This window comes from Schistocerca gregaria, chromosome 1 (genome assembly GCF_023897955.1).
Source record: "Schistocerca gregaria isolate iqSchGreg1 chromosome 1, iqSchGreg1.2, whole genome shotgun sequence".
Classification (NCBI taxonomy): domain Eukaryota; kingdom Metazoa; phylum Arthropoda; class Insecta; order Orthoptera; family Acrididae; genus Schistocerca; species Schistocerca gregaria.
In genome coordinates this window covers 1,079,860,659-1,079,878,026 of record NC_064920.1, presented here as the reverse complement: position 1 = coordinate 1,079,878,026, position 17,368 = coordinate 1,079,860,659, and the positions used below count along the sequence as shown (strand labels likewise).

Sequence of the window (17,368 nt, the reverse complement as noted above, 5' to 3'; positions counted from 1 at the left end):
GTGTACATCAAAATGCTTAATTAGTAGCAGCAACCGTGTGTAAGTATAGACAGATGCCGTCAGTCTTTTATTTCGTGGCAAATACTAGAATGATGAGATGTTTGAGTACGAAGCCACTACTCAGCCACGAGGAAGGTGCAGACGTGTTCTGCAGCGGGCGGGCAGCCTCAGCAGTACGCCGTGTGTTGTGCTGCGCAGGCTGCTCGGGCTTCTTCAAGCGGTCGATCCACCGGAACCGCGTCTACACGTGCAAGGCGGCGGGTGAGCTGAAGGGTCGCTGCCCCATCGACAAGACGCACCGCAACCAGTGCCGCGCCTGCCGCCTCAACAAGTGCTTCCAGGCCGCCATGAACAAGGATGGTAAGTCGCCTGCCGCCTCAACAAGTGCTTCCAGGCCGCCATGAACAAGGATGGTAAGTCGCCTGCCGCCTCAACAAGTGCTTCCAGGCCGCCATGAACAAGGATGGTAAGTCGCCTGCCGCCTCAACAAGTGCTTCCAGGCCGCCATGAACAAGGATGGTAAGTCGCCTGCCGCCTCAACAAGTGCTTCCAGGCCGCCATGAACAAGGATGGTAAGTCGCCTGCCGCCTCAACAAGTGCTTCCAGGCCGCCATGAACAAGGATGGTAAGTCGCCTGCCGCCTCAACAAGTGCTTCCAGGCCGCCATGAACAAGGATGGTAAGTCGCCTTCCAGGTCGCCATGAACAAGGATGGTAAGTCGCCTGCCGTCTCTACAAAGTGCTTCCATACCGCCATGAATAAGGATGGTAAGTCGCCTGCCATCTCAGCGACTGCTCCCACTGTGCCATGAAGAAGGATGGTGACTCGCCTGCCGTCTCCAGAAGTACTTCCAAGCCTCCATGAACGTGGATGGTAAGTCGCTGCCACTTCAACATGTTCTTCTGGCTACCATAAACAATGATGGTAAGTCGCCTTCCACAGCAACAAGTGCTTCCAGGCCGGCATGAACAAGTATGGTAAGACGTCTGTCACCTCAGCAAGTCCTTCTGGCTCCCATTAACAAGGATGGTAAGTCACCTGCCGCCTCTACAAGTGATTCCAGGCTGCCAATAACAAGGATGGTAAGTCGCCTACCACCGTAACAAGTGATTCATGGTCACCATAAACGAGGACGGTGAGTCAGTCACTGAGATGAACGTACTGATAACCAGGTAGTGTCCCCTGGTTCATTTTTTCTAACGTTATAAAACAACGGTAATTGTCGACCTACAATTAAATAGCGGAAATGACCGTAGGAAACTATACTGAAGTGAATGAACTTGTAATGTTCTTTATAAGCTTTTATGTGTTTTTGTCTGCCACTGTACATGAAATGCGTTATTCAAATTTACTGTGTGATGTGTCGTTGAGCAAATGGCTTAATCTGCAAAACCAATATGTAATACCCATAATGAAATCAGTCCCTCTCAAATTTACCTAGTCTCGTGAGCACCGAGTTCTATGGTCCTGTACAATAAACTGACAAAATTCCCTGCGCAAATAAACAAATAAATTTTCCGTAGCTTTAGAGTCTCAATGCATGTAGTCTTGGTATTCTGTTCTCTCCACGGTAGGCATACAAAATATTCAATCTTGGCACAGCGAAGTGCAATGCCAGCCGTAAAATACCTTCATAAAAATAATATCAGTAGATTCGCTGATAAATGGATAGCCTTGCAAATGCGCAGTAAAACTACTGGATATTGGCTCAGCGCTGTGCAATGCTGCCCGCATTGAAACTGTCACAAACATTAATACTCTTCTGATTGTGGCACATTCATAATTTTTATTATGTTTTATAACAATTTCTTTTAGAAAAATATTCATTGGATTTAAATAAATATGACATGGAAGAGGATGAGGTCCTAATAAGGGGATATGTTAAGACCAAATGCTTCAGTTTGAAAATTGTTATCAAAATAAAGTTTCTCCTTCCAAAAATCTGATATGAAACATTTTATATTAATGTCAAAATCAGTGAACTTCTAAACTTATTGTCGTAGTTAAAAAAACATTTGGATTGTTACATGAGAAAAAGTCTGACATCGTTTGACAAAATAGATACCAAAATTTAACACAAAATATTACAAACCGGATACACCTCTACATTAAATCTGATGGAAAATACCTGGTTCCTACAGCAAAGGATCAGTATTGTAAAATTGAGCGAAATCCACACGTCGCGTTGCTGCATCCTTAAAACTAAGTATACAAAAGTATACAAATTTGTTCCCGATGCTTTCCCTTTGAGTTACAATATCAATTCATTGCGCTTCTCTAATTGCCATGCACAATGGTCAGTATTTGTTAACGATCAGTATCACTTCAGTTCTTGATAATCTTATAACCTTACAAAGAAATAACACACAGTTTACACTTTTACAGAAATAACTACGACGTAACATTTACTGGCTCCGTGTGAGTACAAACAACATCATTCACCACTTCATTTTATAAAAGCTATATTATGTTGCGTCCATAGACCAACAACTAAATTCTCACAGCTAGCCATTAACTTTAAGTCTTATATTCTACCTATGATAGAATGCAATGGTAACTACTACTGCACTCCACACGCCCCTACTTACATCGATTCTGCCACTCAGGCATCATCTTTAGTTCAGTGGTGTCAAAGACACAATATTTTCTACATATTGTCAGTATCTGGGTGTTATGTTGACGAGTTGCGCAACGGATTGATCTGACAAGTACCCTTTGGCTCCTGCAAGAAGCAATTTCAACCCACACTACTACAGAAGTCAGACAGACGCTCGTAACGTACCAAAAAGAAATGCCTGAAAATCTTTCAGCAATAAATATCTTCTGGAGCCATCCACTATAAGGAAAAGACACAAAAATATTCTATTTTCTTACGGAACTAGTGGGATACTTGGGTACTGGAATATTGCTAGTTAGTGTAAGAAAAACATTAAACGAATGGAAAATATTATTTATTGCAAAATCTGAGAAAATTAAGTGAAACTTTTATTTATAAATCGATACACAAATTTACGTGTTCTTTTCAGAATAGGATGTTATCTCTTATGGCTAGGAATCCTGTTAATTAAATTTATATACAAAGTGCTGGAAAGCTCTTTTATCCCTTTTCCTTGAATGTTATTTACTCGACAGAATGGCTGAGAGCCGCACCTACTCAACTTGAATAATTATCCGACTGAATTTTTCTAAGTACAGTCGAGGCTGTCATGTGAGAGTGTAATGGAGTGATGTGAATGAAGTATGTTATTTCTAATGTAGACCTGCGTTGCTTGCTGCTGAAAAATAACAAAACTATCTCTTACTATCTGGATTGACCTTCGCAAATCGAACTCTCACTACACCTTGATGAAGTCAAGGACTTCTATCTGCCCCTAGTCTAACTATTGGCGTGGTACACAGGTCAGATAACCAGTCCACCGCGATACCTATCAATGTTCGCTCGCAGGCACTAACTAATACCCTGTCTGTGTTAACACCGCACATTGTTGCAGCCAACACAGTGAACAAACGCTTAATCGAGAGCGACTCAATATAGAGTATCACTCCAATTTCCTACCGGCAGAGGTGCTCTCTGAGTGCAGTACTGAGTACAGACTTTGTTCCTCGCTCTCTGCATACACACACGAGCGCACTCGCTCCTGCTACGTGTTCCCGCTTCAAGAGTGTCACTGGAACAACCCGTCTCCATGCAAAAAGTGTAAGGGTATATCATCTGTTATCTTTCCCTCACTCCTTTGGCTCATTGCATTAGAAATAGTTCGCCAATCAGCGTTACTCTTACAAACGGGAGAATGGCGCTCCGTTTAAGCCGACCAGTCCACACCAGGCACACCGGTGTCAATGTGTTCTTTTTTCCATTTCCAGGAGTGTACATAGCATCTGCGTCAGGCATTTGCTGTCCACTTGTGAGAATTCTGAAACTGCGCACTAGGTCTGTCAACAGCGGGTTTTGATTTTAAGGTGAACACACAGGCCATTATCCTTTTTCTCTGGCAAAAAAATGTTTCGGTCCCTGGGCTGTCGGCAGCCGGCGCAGCTGCGCGCTAACTCACCCTCCTACGGACTTACCAGCGGGCTGTTTGCATCCGCTGAACAAAAGTTTCTGTGGCCGTCGTGTCTTTAATGTTTGAGTATGTCAGCCTCGACTTTTTCATCTCGGTGCCCACTTGCAATTTATTTATTAGATTTGCATATCGATTAAATGGAAATATGTAAAACTGACTCTACCCTATCGAGTTTGGGCACAAATGAAACGTCTTGATATGCAGAATACGATGGTGAGGTCGGAATATGTAAGAAATGAAGGTCAGGAGACCACGCCATCTTACAATATGACAGCCGTTACAAATCATTTTTCATGAATAGTCGGGCTGCACGTACAAGTGGACTCATCATGAACCTTAGGGTATTAGTTAACAGTGAGTAATTCAATGTTGATACTTACTTGCAGAAAACAGGCGCATAATTAATAAGTCACTCTCATTTGTGACTTATCTGCAATTATTTACCTAGAATTTTACATAAGTGTCATTCATATCGTAATGTATATGTTGAAATGAATACATGTTTTATCTAATAGTATGTTTTTATATGTTTTAGTAGTTTTAGTCACCCCATTGTCATGATTGAAGCTGAGGTCAGATATCAGACTTTGCCTACAAAAAATATATAACGAGCGCTGGCTACGTTCCGTACATCTTCGGACATACAAAGCTTGATAAATTCACGGCGTAAATTGCATTTACTATATTGTGTGACTTCAATGAACAATGCTACGTAAGATTTTATGAAACATTAAGAAATTCAATTCCAATCTTAAAGGCGAAACAAACTTTAATCTCTCAATTACTTATCCAAACAATTATTATTATTATTACAATTTATTATTATTATTATTATTATACTTTTTTATTTTTATTTGTTAAAAATTCCAAAGCAATAAAACTGTACTCATATACTCGCCTGGTACCTATATTCTAACAAGCAAACACCAGGAACAAGAAAGTTAAACAAACATTTTCTTGCGTTAAATTTATGTGTTACCACAAATACATTCTTGAATAGCACGTGTGCATGCATGCAGAAATGGTTTCAGTTACTCCAAATACACTGAGAAGTTAACCCATACAACTCGTGTGACACTGTAAAAAAAACTTGCCAGAAACACATGTTCAATAGCTGTCAAATTCGAACACTTCTGAGCTATGGTTCTCGGCCAACCACAAGAAAGCACATTTATTACAGGTTTAGTCACATGCCTTGTGAGGACAGTTTGCAAATCTTTTCCTGCCAAGAAGTTATTTAATTATTACGTAGGAAATAGAACCTGCAAAACATGGCAAATACACTGAATGGTTGGGACCAGGTATGATTATTATTTTACTAGAGAGTACAAAAATAGTAGTGAAGAGGTGGAGCGAACTCTACGCTAAGCTTACCATTGTGGTTGTTTAATAACCTGTGACTATATATTGAATGTAAATTCATAAAACTCCAACCACTCACTTTTTGAAATAGTTATTTATTCATTTTCGAACCTTTTCAGTCTCATTTTCAGTTGGTGTACAGGAAGGTACATAGCTGTTTCAAGCTTAATGCTGGGTGTGCTCTGTGGCAAGAAAGAACATGCTTTTAATGCTTCGCCATGAACATTGTTTATCTGCCGATTTGGACCCAGAATTGAGTTTAGCATTTACTGTGAAAGTATGGGTGGCTTTTGTTGTTACCAAAACAATAACCTATACCTTTCATGAATCACTTACCTCACAAAAATCTTCGTTATTCGAACTACTGCAATACTGTTAAATAAAAGATTCTAACTACTGAAGGCACTAACTGCTGATAGGTGCCGGCCGGAGTGGCCGTGCGCTTCTAGGAGCTCTAGTCTGGAAACGCGCGACTGCTACGGCCGCAGGTTCGAATCCTGCCTCGGGCATGGATGTGTGTGATGTCCTTAGGTTAGTTAGGTTTAAGTAATTCTAAGTTCTAGGGGACTGATGACCTCAGATGTTAAGTCCCATAGTGCTCAGAGCCATTTGAATCATTTGAACCATGATTTTATACAACAGGAGGAAGCAAACTGGGACCGATGGCCTTTGTAGTCTGGTCCCTTCAACCCCCACAACCACCCAACCAGGAATCAAACTGTCTGCATGCCGTACGTCACATTTCAGTGCGTTACTTAAGCGTTAATCGCTAGAGGTAACGTCTTGGAAATTCCCGACCGACCCATAATTACTGCATACAGAGAGGAAATCGACCGCCAACACGTTGCAAGGGTAGAGTTCTCACATTTCCCTGTAAATGAAAAGGAAGCCAACAAATAAATATTTCAGAGATTAGTAACTTCCTCAGGAGCCTCTGCCGTAGTATCTGTTGCACGATCTTACGTCACCTGCTCGTCTGCGGAGGACTTCGGGTGCCGGTCTAGAGCACACGGCCGGTAGCCACCGCTGACAAACCGCTGTGTCACGCACTGCGGCACGGAGACGTGAAGTAACGTGAGTTCTCAACAGGGCCGCGGTTCGGCTCTTAGCGGCGTTCGCCGTCGATGTCACCGTCCTCGTCGTCCCTCTGCGGAACACTCGCGGATTTCTTCAGAACCGAAAGCCACGTAGATGCTGTTCAACTTGACGCCTTCTTCTTCCGATTAAAGCTGTCAGCGATCTCAGCGTTACGTCACACCTCCATGTTGCAGCACGTGACTGAGCGGAATCAACGTCAGCTAGTGGTAGTGTTGTGCCACACCCAGTTCGCAGAAAATTGGAACTTAGGGAATGGTGGTTTAAGAAATCGGTGGAGCAGTGACCTAAATGTCGGGAGATAGGAAGAGATAACGCCGTAACATTTCAGTCGTTAGATAAGAATTTCTTTCTGTTTTGAACAAAGTTGTTACACAGGCACAACTGTAGTTAAAAGTAATTATCTATTCATCAAATGTAGATTGGTAGTTTAAAACCATTTCAACTCGCTTAAGCACAAATCAGAGAACTATTTGGCGCCACCAGAAAAATCACAGGCAGTTAGTGGGCGAGAAGGGGCAGACCGTGAAACATAGTTCAGAAAGTAGATAAAAAAATTGATTCAGGTACTAAACTTGTAAAATTCACCACAGAAAGTTCTGTGTGGAATGTTGTTGTTGTTGTCTTCAGTCCTGAGACTGGTTTGATGCAGCTCTCCATGCTACTCTATCCTGTGCAAGCTGCTTCATCTCCCAGTACCTACTGCAACCTACATCCTTCTGAATCTGCTTAGTGTACTCATCTCTCGGTCTCCCTCTACGATTTTTACCCTCCACGCTGCCCTCCAATGCTAAATTTGTGATCCCTTGGTGCCTCAAAACATGTCCTACCAACCGATCCCTTCTTCTAGTCAAGTTGTGCCACAAACTTCTCTTCTCCCCAATCCTATTCAATACCTCCTCATTAGTTACGTGATCTATCCACCTTATCTTCAGTATTCTTCTGTAGCACCACATTTCGAAAGCTTCTATTCTCTTCTTGTCCAAACTAGTTATCGTCCATGTTTCACTTCCATACATGGCTACACTCCAAACAAATACTTTCAGAAACGACTTCCTGATACATAAATCTATATTCGATGTTAACAAATTTCTCTTCTTCAGAAACGCTTTCCTTGCCATTGCCAGTCTACATTTTATATCCTCTCTACTTCGACCATCATCAGTTATTTTACTTCCTAAATAGCAAAACTCCTTTACTACTTTAAGTGTCTCATTTCCTAATCTAATTCCCTCAGCATCACCCGATTTAATTTGACTACATTCCATTATCCTCGTTTTGCTTTTGTTAATGTTCATCTTATATCCTCCTTTCAAGACACTGTCCATTCCGTTCAACTGCTCTTCCAAGTCCTTTGCCGTCTCTGACAGAATTACAATGTCATCGGCGAACCTCAAAGTTTTTACTTCGTCTCCATGAATTTTAATACCTACTCCAAATTTTTCTTTTGTTTCCTTTACTGCTTGCTCAATATACAGATTGAATAACATCGGGGAGAGGCTACAACCCTGTCTCACTCCTTTCCCAACCACTGCTTCCCTTTCATGCCCCTCGACTCTTATGACTGCCATCTGGTTTCTGTACAAATTGTAAATAGCCTTTCGCTCCCTGTATTTTACCCCTGCCACCTTTAGAATTTGAAAAAGAGTATTCCAGTCAACATTGTCAAAAGCTTTCTCTAAGTCTACAAATGCTAGAAACGTAGGTTTGCCTTTTCTTAATCTTTCTTCTAAGATAAGTCGTAAGGTCAGTATTGCCTCACGTGTTCCAACATTTCGACGGAATCCAAACTGATCCTCCCCGAGGTCTGCATCTACCAGTTTTTCCATTCGCCTGTAAAGAATTCGCGTAAGTATTTTGCAGCCGTGGCTTATTAAACTGATAGTTCGGTAATTTTCACATCTGTCAGCACCTGCTTTCTTTGGGATTGGAATTATTATATTCTTCTTGAAGTCTGAGGGTATTTCGCCTGTCTCATACATCTTGCTCACCAGCTGGTAGAGTTTTGTCATGACTGGCTCTCCCAAGGCCGTCAGTAGTTCTAATGGAATGTTGTCTACTCCGGGGGCCTTGTTTCGACTCAGGTCTTTCAGTGCTCTGTCAAACTCTTCACGCAGTATCGTATCTCCCATTTCGTCTTCATCTACATCCTCTTCTATTTCCATAATATTGTCCTCAAGTACATCGCCCTTGTATAAACCTTCTATATACTCCTTCCACCTTTCTGCCTTCCCTTCTTTGCTTAGAACTGGGCTGCCATCTGAGCTCTTGATATTCATACACGTGGTTCTCTTCTCTCCAAAGGTCTCTTTAATTTTCCTGTAGGCAGTATCTATCTTACCCCTAGTGAGATAAGCTTCTACATCCTTACATTTGTCCTCTAGCCATCCCTGTTTAGCCATTTTGCACTTCCTGTCGATCTCATTTTTGAGACGTTTGTATTCCTTTTTGCCTGCTTCATTTACTGCATTTTTATATTTTCTCCTTTCATCAATTAAATTCAATATTTCTTCTGTTACCCAAGGATTTCTAGCAGCCCTCGTCTTTGTACCTACTTTATCCTCTGCTGCCTTCACTACTACATCCCTCAGAGCTACCCATTCTTCTTCTACTGTATTTCTTTCCCCTATTCCTGTCAATTGTTCCCTTATGCTCTCTCTGAAACTCTGTACAACCTCTGGTTCTTTCAGTTTATCCAGGTCCCATCTCCTTAATTTCCCACATTTTTGCAGTTTCTTCAGTTTTAATCTACAGGTCATAACCAATAGATTGTGGTCAGAGTCCACATCTGCCCCTGGAAATGTCTTACAACTTAAAACCTGGTTCCTAAATCTCTGTCTTACCATTATATAATCTATCTGATACCTTCTAGTATCTCCAGGGTTCTTCCACGTATACAACCTTCTTTCATGATTCTTAAACCAAGTGTTAGCTATGATTAAGTTGTGCTCTGTGCAAAATTCTACTAGGCGGCTTCCTCTTTCATTTCTTAGCCCCAATCCATATTCACCTACTATGTTTCCTTCTCTCCCTTTTCCTACACTCGAATTCCAGTCACCCATTACTATTAAATTTTCGTCTCCCTTCACTATCTGAATAATTTCTTTTATTTCATCGTACATTTCTTCAATTTCTTCATCATCTGCAGAGCTAGTTGGCATATAAACTTGTACTACTGTAGTAGGTGTGGGCTTCGTATCTATCTTGGCCACAATAATGCGTTCACTATGCTGTTTGTAGTAGCTTACCCGCATTCCTATTTTCCTATTCATTATTAAACCTACTCCTGCATTACCCCTATTTGATTTTGTGTTTATAACCCTGTAGTCACCTGACCATAAGTCTTGTTCCTCCTGCCACCGAACTTCACTAATTCCCACTATATCTAACTTTAACCTATCCATTTCCCTTTTTAAATTTTCTAACCTACCTGCCCGATTAAGGGATCTGACATTCCACGCTCCGATCCGTAGAACGCCAGTTTTCTTTCTCCTGATAACGACATCCTCCTGAGTAGTCCCCGCCCGGAGATCCGAATGGGGGACTATTTTACCTCCGGAATATTTTACCCAAGAGGATGCCATCATCATTTAATCATACAGTAAAGCTGCATGTCCTCGGGAAAAATTACGGCTGTAGTTTCCCGTTGCTTTCAGCCGTTCGCAGTACCAGCACAGCAAGGCCGTTTTGGTTAATGTTGCAAGGCCAGATCAGTCAATCATCCAGACTGTTGCCCCTGCAACTACTGAAAAGGCTGCTGCCCCTCTTCAGGAACCACACGTTTGTCTGGCCTCTCAACAGATACCCCTCCGTTGTGGTTGCACCTACGGTACGGCCATCTGTATCGCTGAGGCACGCAAGCCTCCCCACCAACGGCAAGGTCCATGGTTCATGGGGGGAGGGCAGTGGACGGCCGCAATTTCGTCAGCAGTAACATAAGCGACCTCCACAGAGCTGTCAAACAGGTGAACTTATATGTACCAGGCATGAACCAGCAACATTTGAGAATGAAACATGCTTTTATTTATTTACAACTCGAATCATAGCCCTCAAAGTCGCTCATATATGAAACTAGATACAGGTGAAGTACTCAAGATGTCTGTGGGAGGTAGGGAGCGGAACCGCTCCCCTTGTGAGTGCGCCACACCCAGTTCGGCATGAGGATGCGGCCTCGTGCATTACACATGTAAGTAGGCTGTTTAGGTTTTTATGTTGGTAACGGCACGTAGTGCTCTGTATGAAAATCGCTGACTGCGCTGTGCTCTGTATAAAAATCGCTCACTGCGCTGTGTGCAGTCTGTGGCTGGTTGGACTCATTGTTGGAATATCCGCTATTGCAGTGTTGGGCAGTTGGATGTGAACAGCACGTAGCGTTGGGCAGTTGGAGGTGAGTCGCCTGCAGTGGTGGATGTGGGCAGAGAGATGCCAGAGTTTTGAATGGACGATCTGGACGTGTGTCTGTCAGAAAAAGGAAATTTGTTTAATTGGATATGACTAAAATATATTATGACTTTTGAACGTTATTAAGGTAGATACATTGTTTGTTCTCTATCAAAATATTTCATTTGATAACTATGCCTATCAGTAAAAAAATGGTTCAAATGGCTCTGAACACTATGGGCCTTAACTGCTGCTATCATAAGTCCCCTAGAACTTAGAACTACTTAAACCTAACTAACCTAAGGACATCACACATGTCCAGGATTCGAACCTGCGACCGTAGCGGTCACGCGGTTCCAGATTAGAGCGCGTAGAAGCGCACGGCCATTCCGGCCGGCACGTATCAGTAGTTAGTGCCTTCAGTAATTAGAATCTTTTATTTAACAGTATTGCAGTAGTTCGAATAACGAAGATTTTTGTGAGGTAAGTGATTCATGAATGGTATAAGTTATTGTTAGTCACGGCCAATCTTTTGTAGGGATTATTGAAAGTGACATTGTGTTGCGCTAAAAATATTGTGTGCCAGTTTAGTGATGATCAGAATGAGTAAACCGACAACTGTCTGTGTACGTTCAGTTTTGCTCAGCTGTAGAAGTTTACCAGCACAGTCATTTATAATTTTTCAGAGAGGACATTTCACACAGTACAGGGATTCTACACCACACCAATCTGCACTACACGCGCTACCACATTCAGGTAATGCGTTCGGCGTTTGCTCCACACGCCATATGGTCTGGGTGTTGTATCCAGAGAACCACACCGCACATCGCATAATCAATGTACTGCAATGTGCTGTGCCGGGCGTTGCCTCTGTCTACAGCACTGCATCATACCGGGTACCCTGTCCGTAAGGTTGGCGTAAGAATACACCTGGAAAAGGGGGTTCATACTCATTTAGATGTAAATTTCATTGATTTCACCATAAAAATGGCGTGAAAATTAGATGTCTTGCAGTATGAATGTCACCTGCTGCCATTTAGAAATCCTATGGAGACATTTAAGAATGCACCGTAAAACGGATAGTGAGGTGGGAAACCTCAGATGAAAAGTTCCATGAAAAGACCGAAAGTGTCAGCTAAATGACAGGCTTGCGTAAGGTGTCGGCTGCTGCTAGCCGTCTGTGCCACGAGGAGAACCGCATGATTCATACACTCCGATCAGTCAGAACATTAGGACCACCGACCTGCTATCGATGTAAATCCATGCAAGAAATAGCAGTTGCGAGGAGTGAGTGCTAGTCAGTCACACGCACGGTGCATGTAGTACCAGCGAGCGTGCTGTCCGTGTGTAGAATGGGGGAAGCGAGCGATCTGAGTTTAACAGAGAGCAGATTGTGATGGCCTGGAGGCTCGGTACGAGCATTTCGGAAACTGTACGACTGGTCAGATGTTCGAGGACTGCTGTGGTGAGTGTCTTCAACGTCTGGCGAAACCAAGGTGAAAACACGTCCAGACGTCGTAGGGTAGGGAGGCCACCCGTCGTTACAGATGTCGGACGTCGTAGGCTGGGCAGACTGGTAAAACACGACAAGTGGTGCACTGTGTCGGAACTAACATCAGACTTTAATGCTGGCAGAGTACAAGTGTTTGTGAACACACACTGCACCGAACACTCCTACACCTACATGGTTGCTCTGCAATTCACACTTATGTGCCTGGCAGAGGGTTCATAGAACCATTTTCATGCTATTTTTCTACCATTACCCTCTCGAATGGCGCGTGGGGAAAGAGGAACACCTAAATCTTTCCTTTCGAGCTCTGCTTCCTCCTACTTTATTATGATGATCATTTCTCCCTACGTAAGTGGGTGTCAACAAAATATTTACGCATTTGGAAGAGAACGTCGGTGGTCGAAATTTCGTAAATAGATCTCGCCGCAAAAAAAAGCCGCCTTTGTTTCAGTGACTGCCACCCGAACTCGCGTATCATATCAGTGACACTGTCACACCTATTGCGCGATAACACGAAACGAGCTGCCCTTCTTTGCAAAAAATGTTCAAATGTGAGTGAAATCTTATGGGACTTAACTGCTAATATCATCAGTCCGTAAGCTTACACACTACTTAACCTAAATTATCCTAAGGACAAACACGCATACACATGCCTGAGGGAGGACTCGAACCTCCGCCGGGACCAGCCGCACAGTCCATGACTGCAGCAAATCCCGCGCGGCCCTTCTTTGCACTTTTACAATGTCCTCCGTTAATCCTACCTGGTAAGGAGCCCATACCGCGCAGCAATATTCCAGCAGAGGACGGACAAGTGCAATGCAGGCTGTCTCTTTAGTGGGTTTGTCGCGTCTTCTAAGTGTACAGCCAACAAAGCGCAGTCTTTGTTTCGCCTTCCCCACAATATTATCTATGTGGTCTTTCCAATTTAAGTTGCTCGTAATAATAATTGTGCGATTTATCGTATACCCAAAATTTATTGGATTTCTTTTAGTACCCCGTGCCAATTGCCACTTTTCACACCATACAGAAATTCTCTCTAGATCATTTTGTAACTGGAATTGATCGTCTGATGATTTTACTAGACGGTAAATTACAGCGTCATCTGCAAACAATCTAAGGGGGCTGCTCAGATTCTCACCTAGATCATTTATGTAAATCAGGAACAGCAGACGGAACATGAGACTACCTTGCGGAACGCCAGATATCACTTCTGTTCTACTCGATGATTTACCGTCTATCACTACGAACTGTGACCTCTCTGAGAGGAAATCATCAATCCAGTCACACAACTGAGACGATACTCCATATGCATCTGATTAATAGTCGCTTGTGAGGAAGGGTATCAAAGGCCTTCTGGAAATCTAGGAATATGGAATCGACCTGAGATCCCTTGTCGACAGCACTCATTATTTCATGGGAATAAAGAGCTAGCTGTGTTGCACAAGAACGATATTTTCTGAATCCGTGTCGGTTATGTATCAATAAGTCATTTTATTCAAGGTTATTCATAATGTCCGAGTACAGTATATGCTCCAAAATCCTACTGTAAATTGAGGTCAGTGACTTGGGTCTGTAATTCAATGGGTTACTCCTATTTCCTTTCTTGACTATTGGTGTGACCTGTGCTACTTTCCAATCTTTAGGAACAGACCTTTCGTCAAGTGAGCGGATGTATATGATTGCTAACAAAGGCGCTATTGTGTCTGTACTGTAAATTGAGGTCAGTGACTTGGATCTGTAATTCAATGGGTTACTCCTATTTCCTTTCTTAACTATTGGTGTGACCTGTGCTACTTTCCAATCTTTAGGAACAGACCTTTCGTCAAGTGAGCGGATGTATATGATTGCTAACAAAGGCGCTATTGTGTCTGCATACTCTGAGAGGAACCTGATTGGTATACCATCTGGACCGGAAGACCTGCCTTTCTTAAGTGATTCGAGTTGTTTCGCAACACCTAAGATATCTACTTTTATGTCACTCATGCTAACAGCTGTTCTGGTTTAGAATTCTGGAATATTTACTTCGTCTTCTTTCGTGAAGGAATTACGGAAAACTGTATTTAGTAACTCCTAACGATGGACCTTCGCAGACGACGGCAACTACGATAAAATGGACACGTGACCATCGGCACTGTACATTGGCTCAGTGGCAGTGCGTTGCATCGTCTGATGAATCCCGATACCTTCTTCATCATGTCGATGGGGGGAGGGAGGGAATCCGTTGTCTTCCAGGGGAGCAGCTCCTTCACACCAGTACTGTGGGACGGAGATGACCTGGCGGCGGCCCCTATATGCTCTGCAGAACTTTGAAATTGGACGTGTTAACTTGATGCTACAAATCAAAGACGCTATTATCGACACCTTGCTGAATTTGAACGAGGCCGCGTAATAGGGCTACGAGCGATGTTGCTTCCGCGATGTTGCAGAAAGACTTGGCAGGAATGTAGCCACTGTACATATTGCTGGCACCGGTGGTCACGACAGTGTACGGTAGCAAGAAGACCGGGTTCAGGACGGTCAGATGGCACAACCGGACGGGAAGGCTCATGAGTTCGGCGTATGCCTGTGGCGAATACTACTGCGCCTGCAGCAGCAGTTTGAGCACCAGTTGGCACCACAGTGACACAACGGACTCTTACAAATCGGTTACTTCAAGGGCAGAACCGAGCCAGACGCCTTGTAGCGCGCTTTCAACACACCCCAAAGCTACGCCATTTGCTACTTTAGTGGTGTCAAGCGAGAGCTCATTGGAGGGCAGGGTGGAGGTCAGTTGTGTTTTCTGATGGAAGCTGGTTCCGCCTCGGTGCCAGTGATGGCCGTGTGTTGGGTAGAAAGAGGCCAGTAGGGGCCTTGAACCAACCTGTTTGCATGTTAGACACGCTGGACCTACACCTGGAGTTACGGCCTGGAGTGCGATTTTGTACAACAGGAGCACCACTTCGTGGTTATCCCGCACACGCTGACTGCAAAACTTAACATCATTCTGGTGGTTCGACCCGTTGTGCTCTCATTCATGAAAAGCATTCCAGGGGGTGTTTTCACACAGGATAACACTCGTCCTTATACCGCCGTCGTAACCCAACACGCTCTACAGAGTGTAGACATGTTGCCTTGGCCTGCTCGATCACCAGATCCGTCTCCAATAGAGCACGTGTGGAACATCATCGGACGACAAATCCAGAGTCATCCACCATCAGCATTAACTGTCGCTGTATCGACCGACCAAGTGCTACAGGCATGGAACACCATGCGACAAAGTGACGGCCGGCAACTGTACGACATAATACATGCACGTTTGTACGCTTGCCTTAAATATTCTGGAGTTTACACCAGTTTTTAATGTACCATCATTTCACATTTGTAATGACTTATATCGCGCTTCCTTTAAACCTGTGATCTTGCAATCTTCATCACTTAAATATGTTGCTTAAGTTCTGGTTTTACGTTAAATCAGTAAGTAGATCCAAACAGCATATCCAGACACTCTGGGATGATAATGGTTTTGAAACAGAGAATTACACTCATAAAGCTGAAATACTAAACACCTTTTTCCAAAGCTGTTTCACAGAGGAAGACCGCACTGCGGTTACTTCTCTAAATCCTCGCACGGACGAAAAAATGGTTGACATCGAAATAAGAGTCCAAGGAATACAAAAGCAACTGAAATCACTTAACAGAGGAAAGTCCTCTGGACCTGACGGGATACCAATTCGATTATACACAGAGTACGCGAAAGAACTTGCCCCCTTCTAACAGCCGTGTACCGCAAGTCTCTAGAGGAACGGAAGGTTCCAAATGATTGGAAAAGAGCACAGGTAGTCCCAGTCTTCAAGAAGGGTCGTCGAGCAGATGCGCAAAACTATAGGCTTATATCTCTGACATCGATCTGTTGTAGAATTTTAGAACACGTTTTTTGCTCGCGTATCATGTCATTTCTAGAAACCCCAAACCTACTCTGTAGGAGTCAACATGGATTGCGGAAACAGCGATCGTGTGAGACCCAACTCGCTTTATTTGTGCATGAGACCCAGAAAATATTAGATACAGGCTCCCAGGTAGATGCTAGTTGCTTGACTTCCGGAAGGCGTTCGATACCGTTCCGCACTGTCGCCTGATAAACAAAGTAAGAGCCTATGGAATATCAGACCAGCTGTGGGGCTGGATTGAAGAGTTTTTAGAAAACAGAACACAGCATGTTGTTATCAATGGAGAGAAGTCTATAGACGTTAAAGTAACCTCTGGCGCGCCACAGGGGAGTGTTATGGGACCACTGCTTTTCACTATATATATATATATATATATATATGACCTAGTAGATAGTGTCGGAAGTTCCTTGCGGCTTTTCGCGGATGATGCTCTAGTATACAGATAAATTGCAGCGAAATGCAGGAAGATCTGCAGCGGATACGCAGTTGGTGCAGGGAGTGGCAACTGACCCTTAACATAGATAAATGTAATGTGATGCGAATACATAGAAAGAAGGATTCTTTATTGTATGATTATATGATAGCGGAACAAACACTGGTAGCAGTTACTTCTGTAAAATATCTGGGAGTATGCGTACGGAGCGATTTGAAGTGGAATGATCATATAGAATTAATCGTTGGTCAAACGGGTTCCAGGTTGAGATTCATTGGGAGAGTCCTTAGAAAATGTAGTCCATCAACAAAGGAGGTGGCTTACAAAACACTCGTTCGACCTATACTTGAGGATTGCTCATCAGTGTGGGATCCGTACCAGGTTGGGTTGAGAGAGGAGATAGAGAAGATCCAAAGAAGAGCGGCGCGTTTCGTCACAGGGTTATTTGGGAAGCGTGATAGCGTTACGGAGATGTTTAGCAAACTCAAGTGGCAAGAGAGGCGCTCTGCATCGCGGTGTAGCTTCTGGATGAGGTATCCCCATACTTATACCTTCCGAGGAGATCACGAACGTAAAATTAGAGAGATTTGAGCGCGCA

The 17,368-nt window shown here is 43.4% G+C and overlaps 1 protein-coding gene across 1 annotated transcript in view; it reads left to right on the top strand.

Annotated features, from left to right (window-relative positions):
• LOC126289597 (protein dissatisfaction) overlaps positions 1-17,368 on the top strand; it is a 166,434-nt gene that overhangs the window by 23,325 nt on the left and 125,741 nt on the right. The window contains exon 3 of the mRNA XM_049984903.1: positions 199-360. Within this exon, the coding sequence (XP_049840860.1) occupies positions 199-360 (162 nt within the window). The remainder of the gene's footprint in view (positions 1-198; positions 361-17,368) is intronic.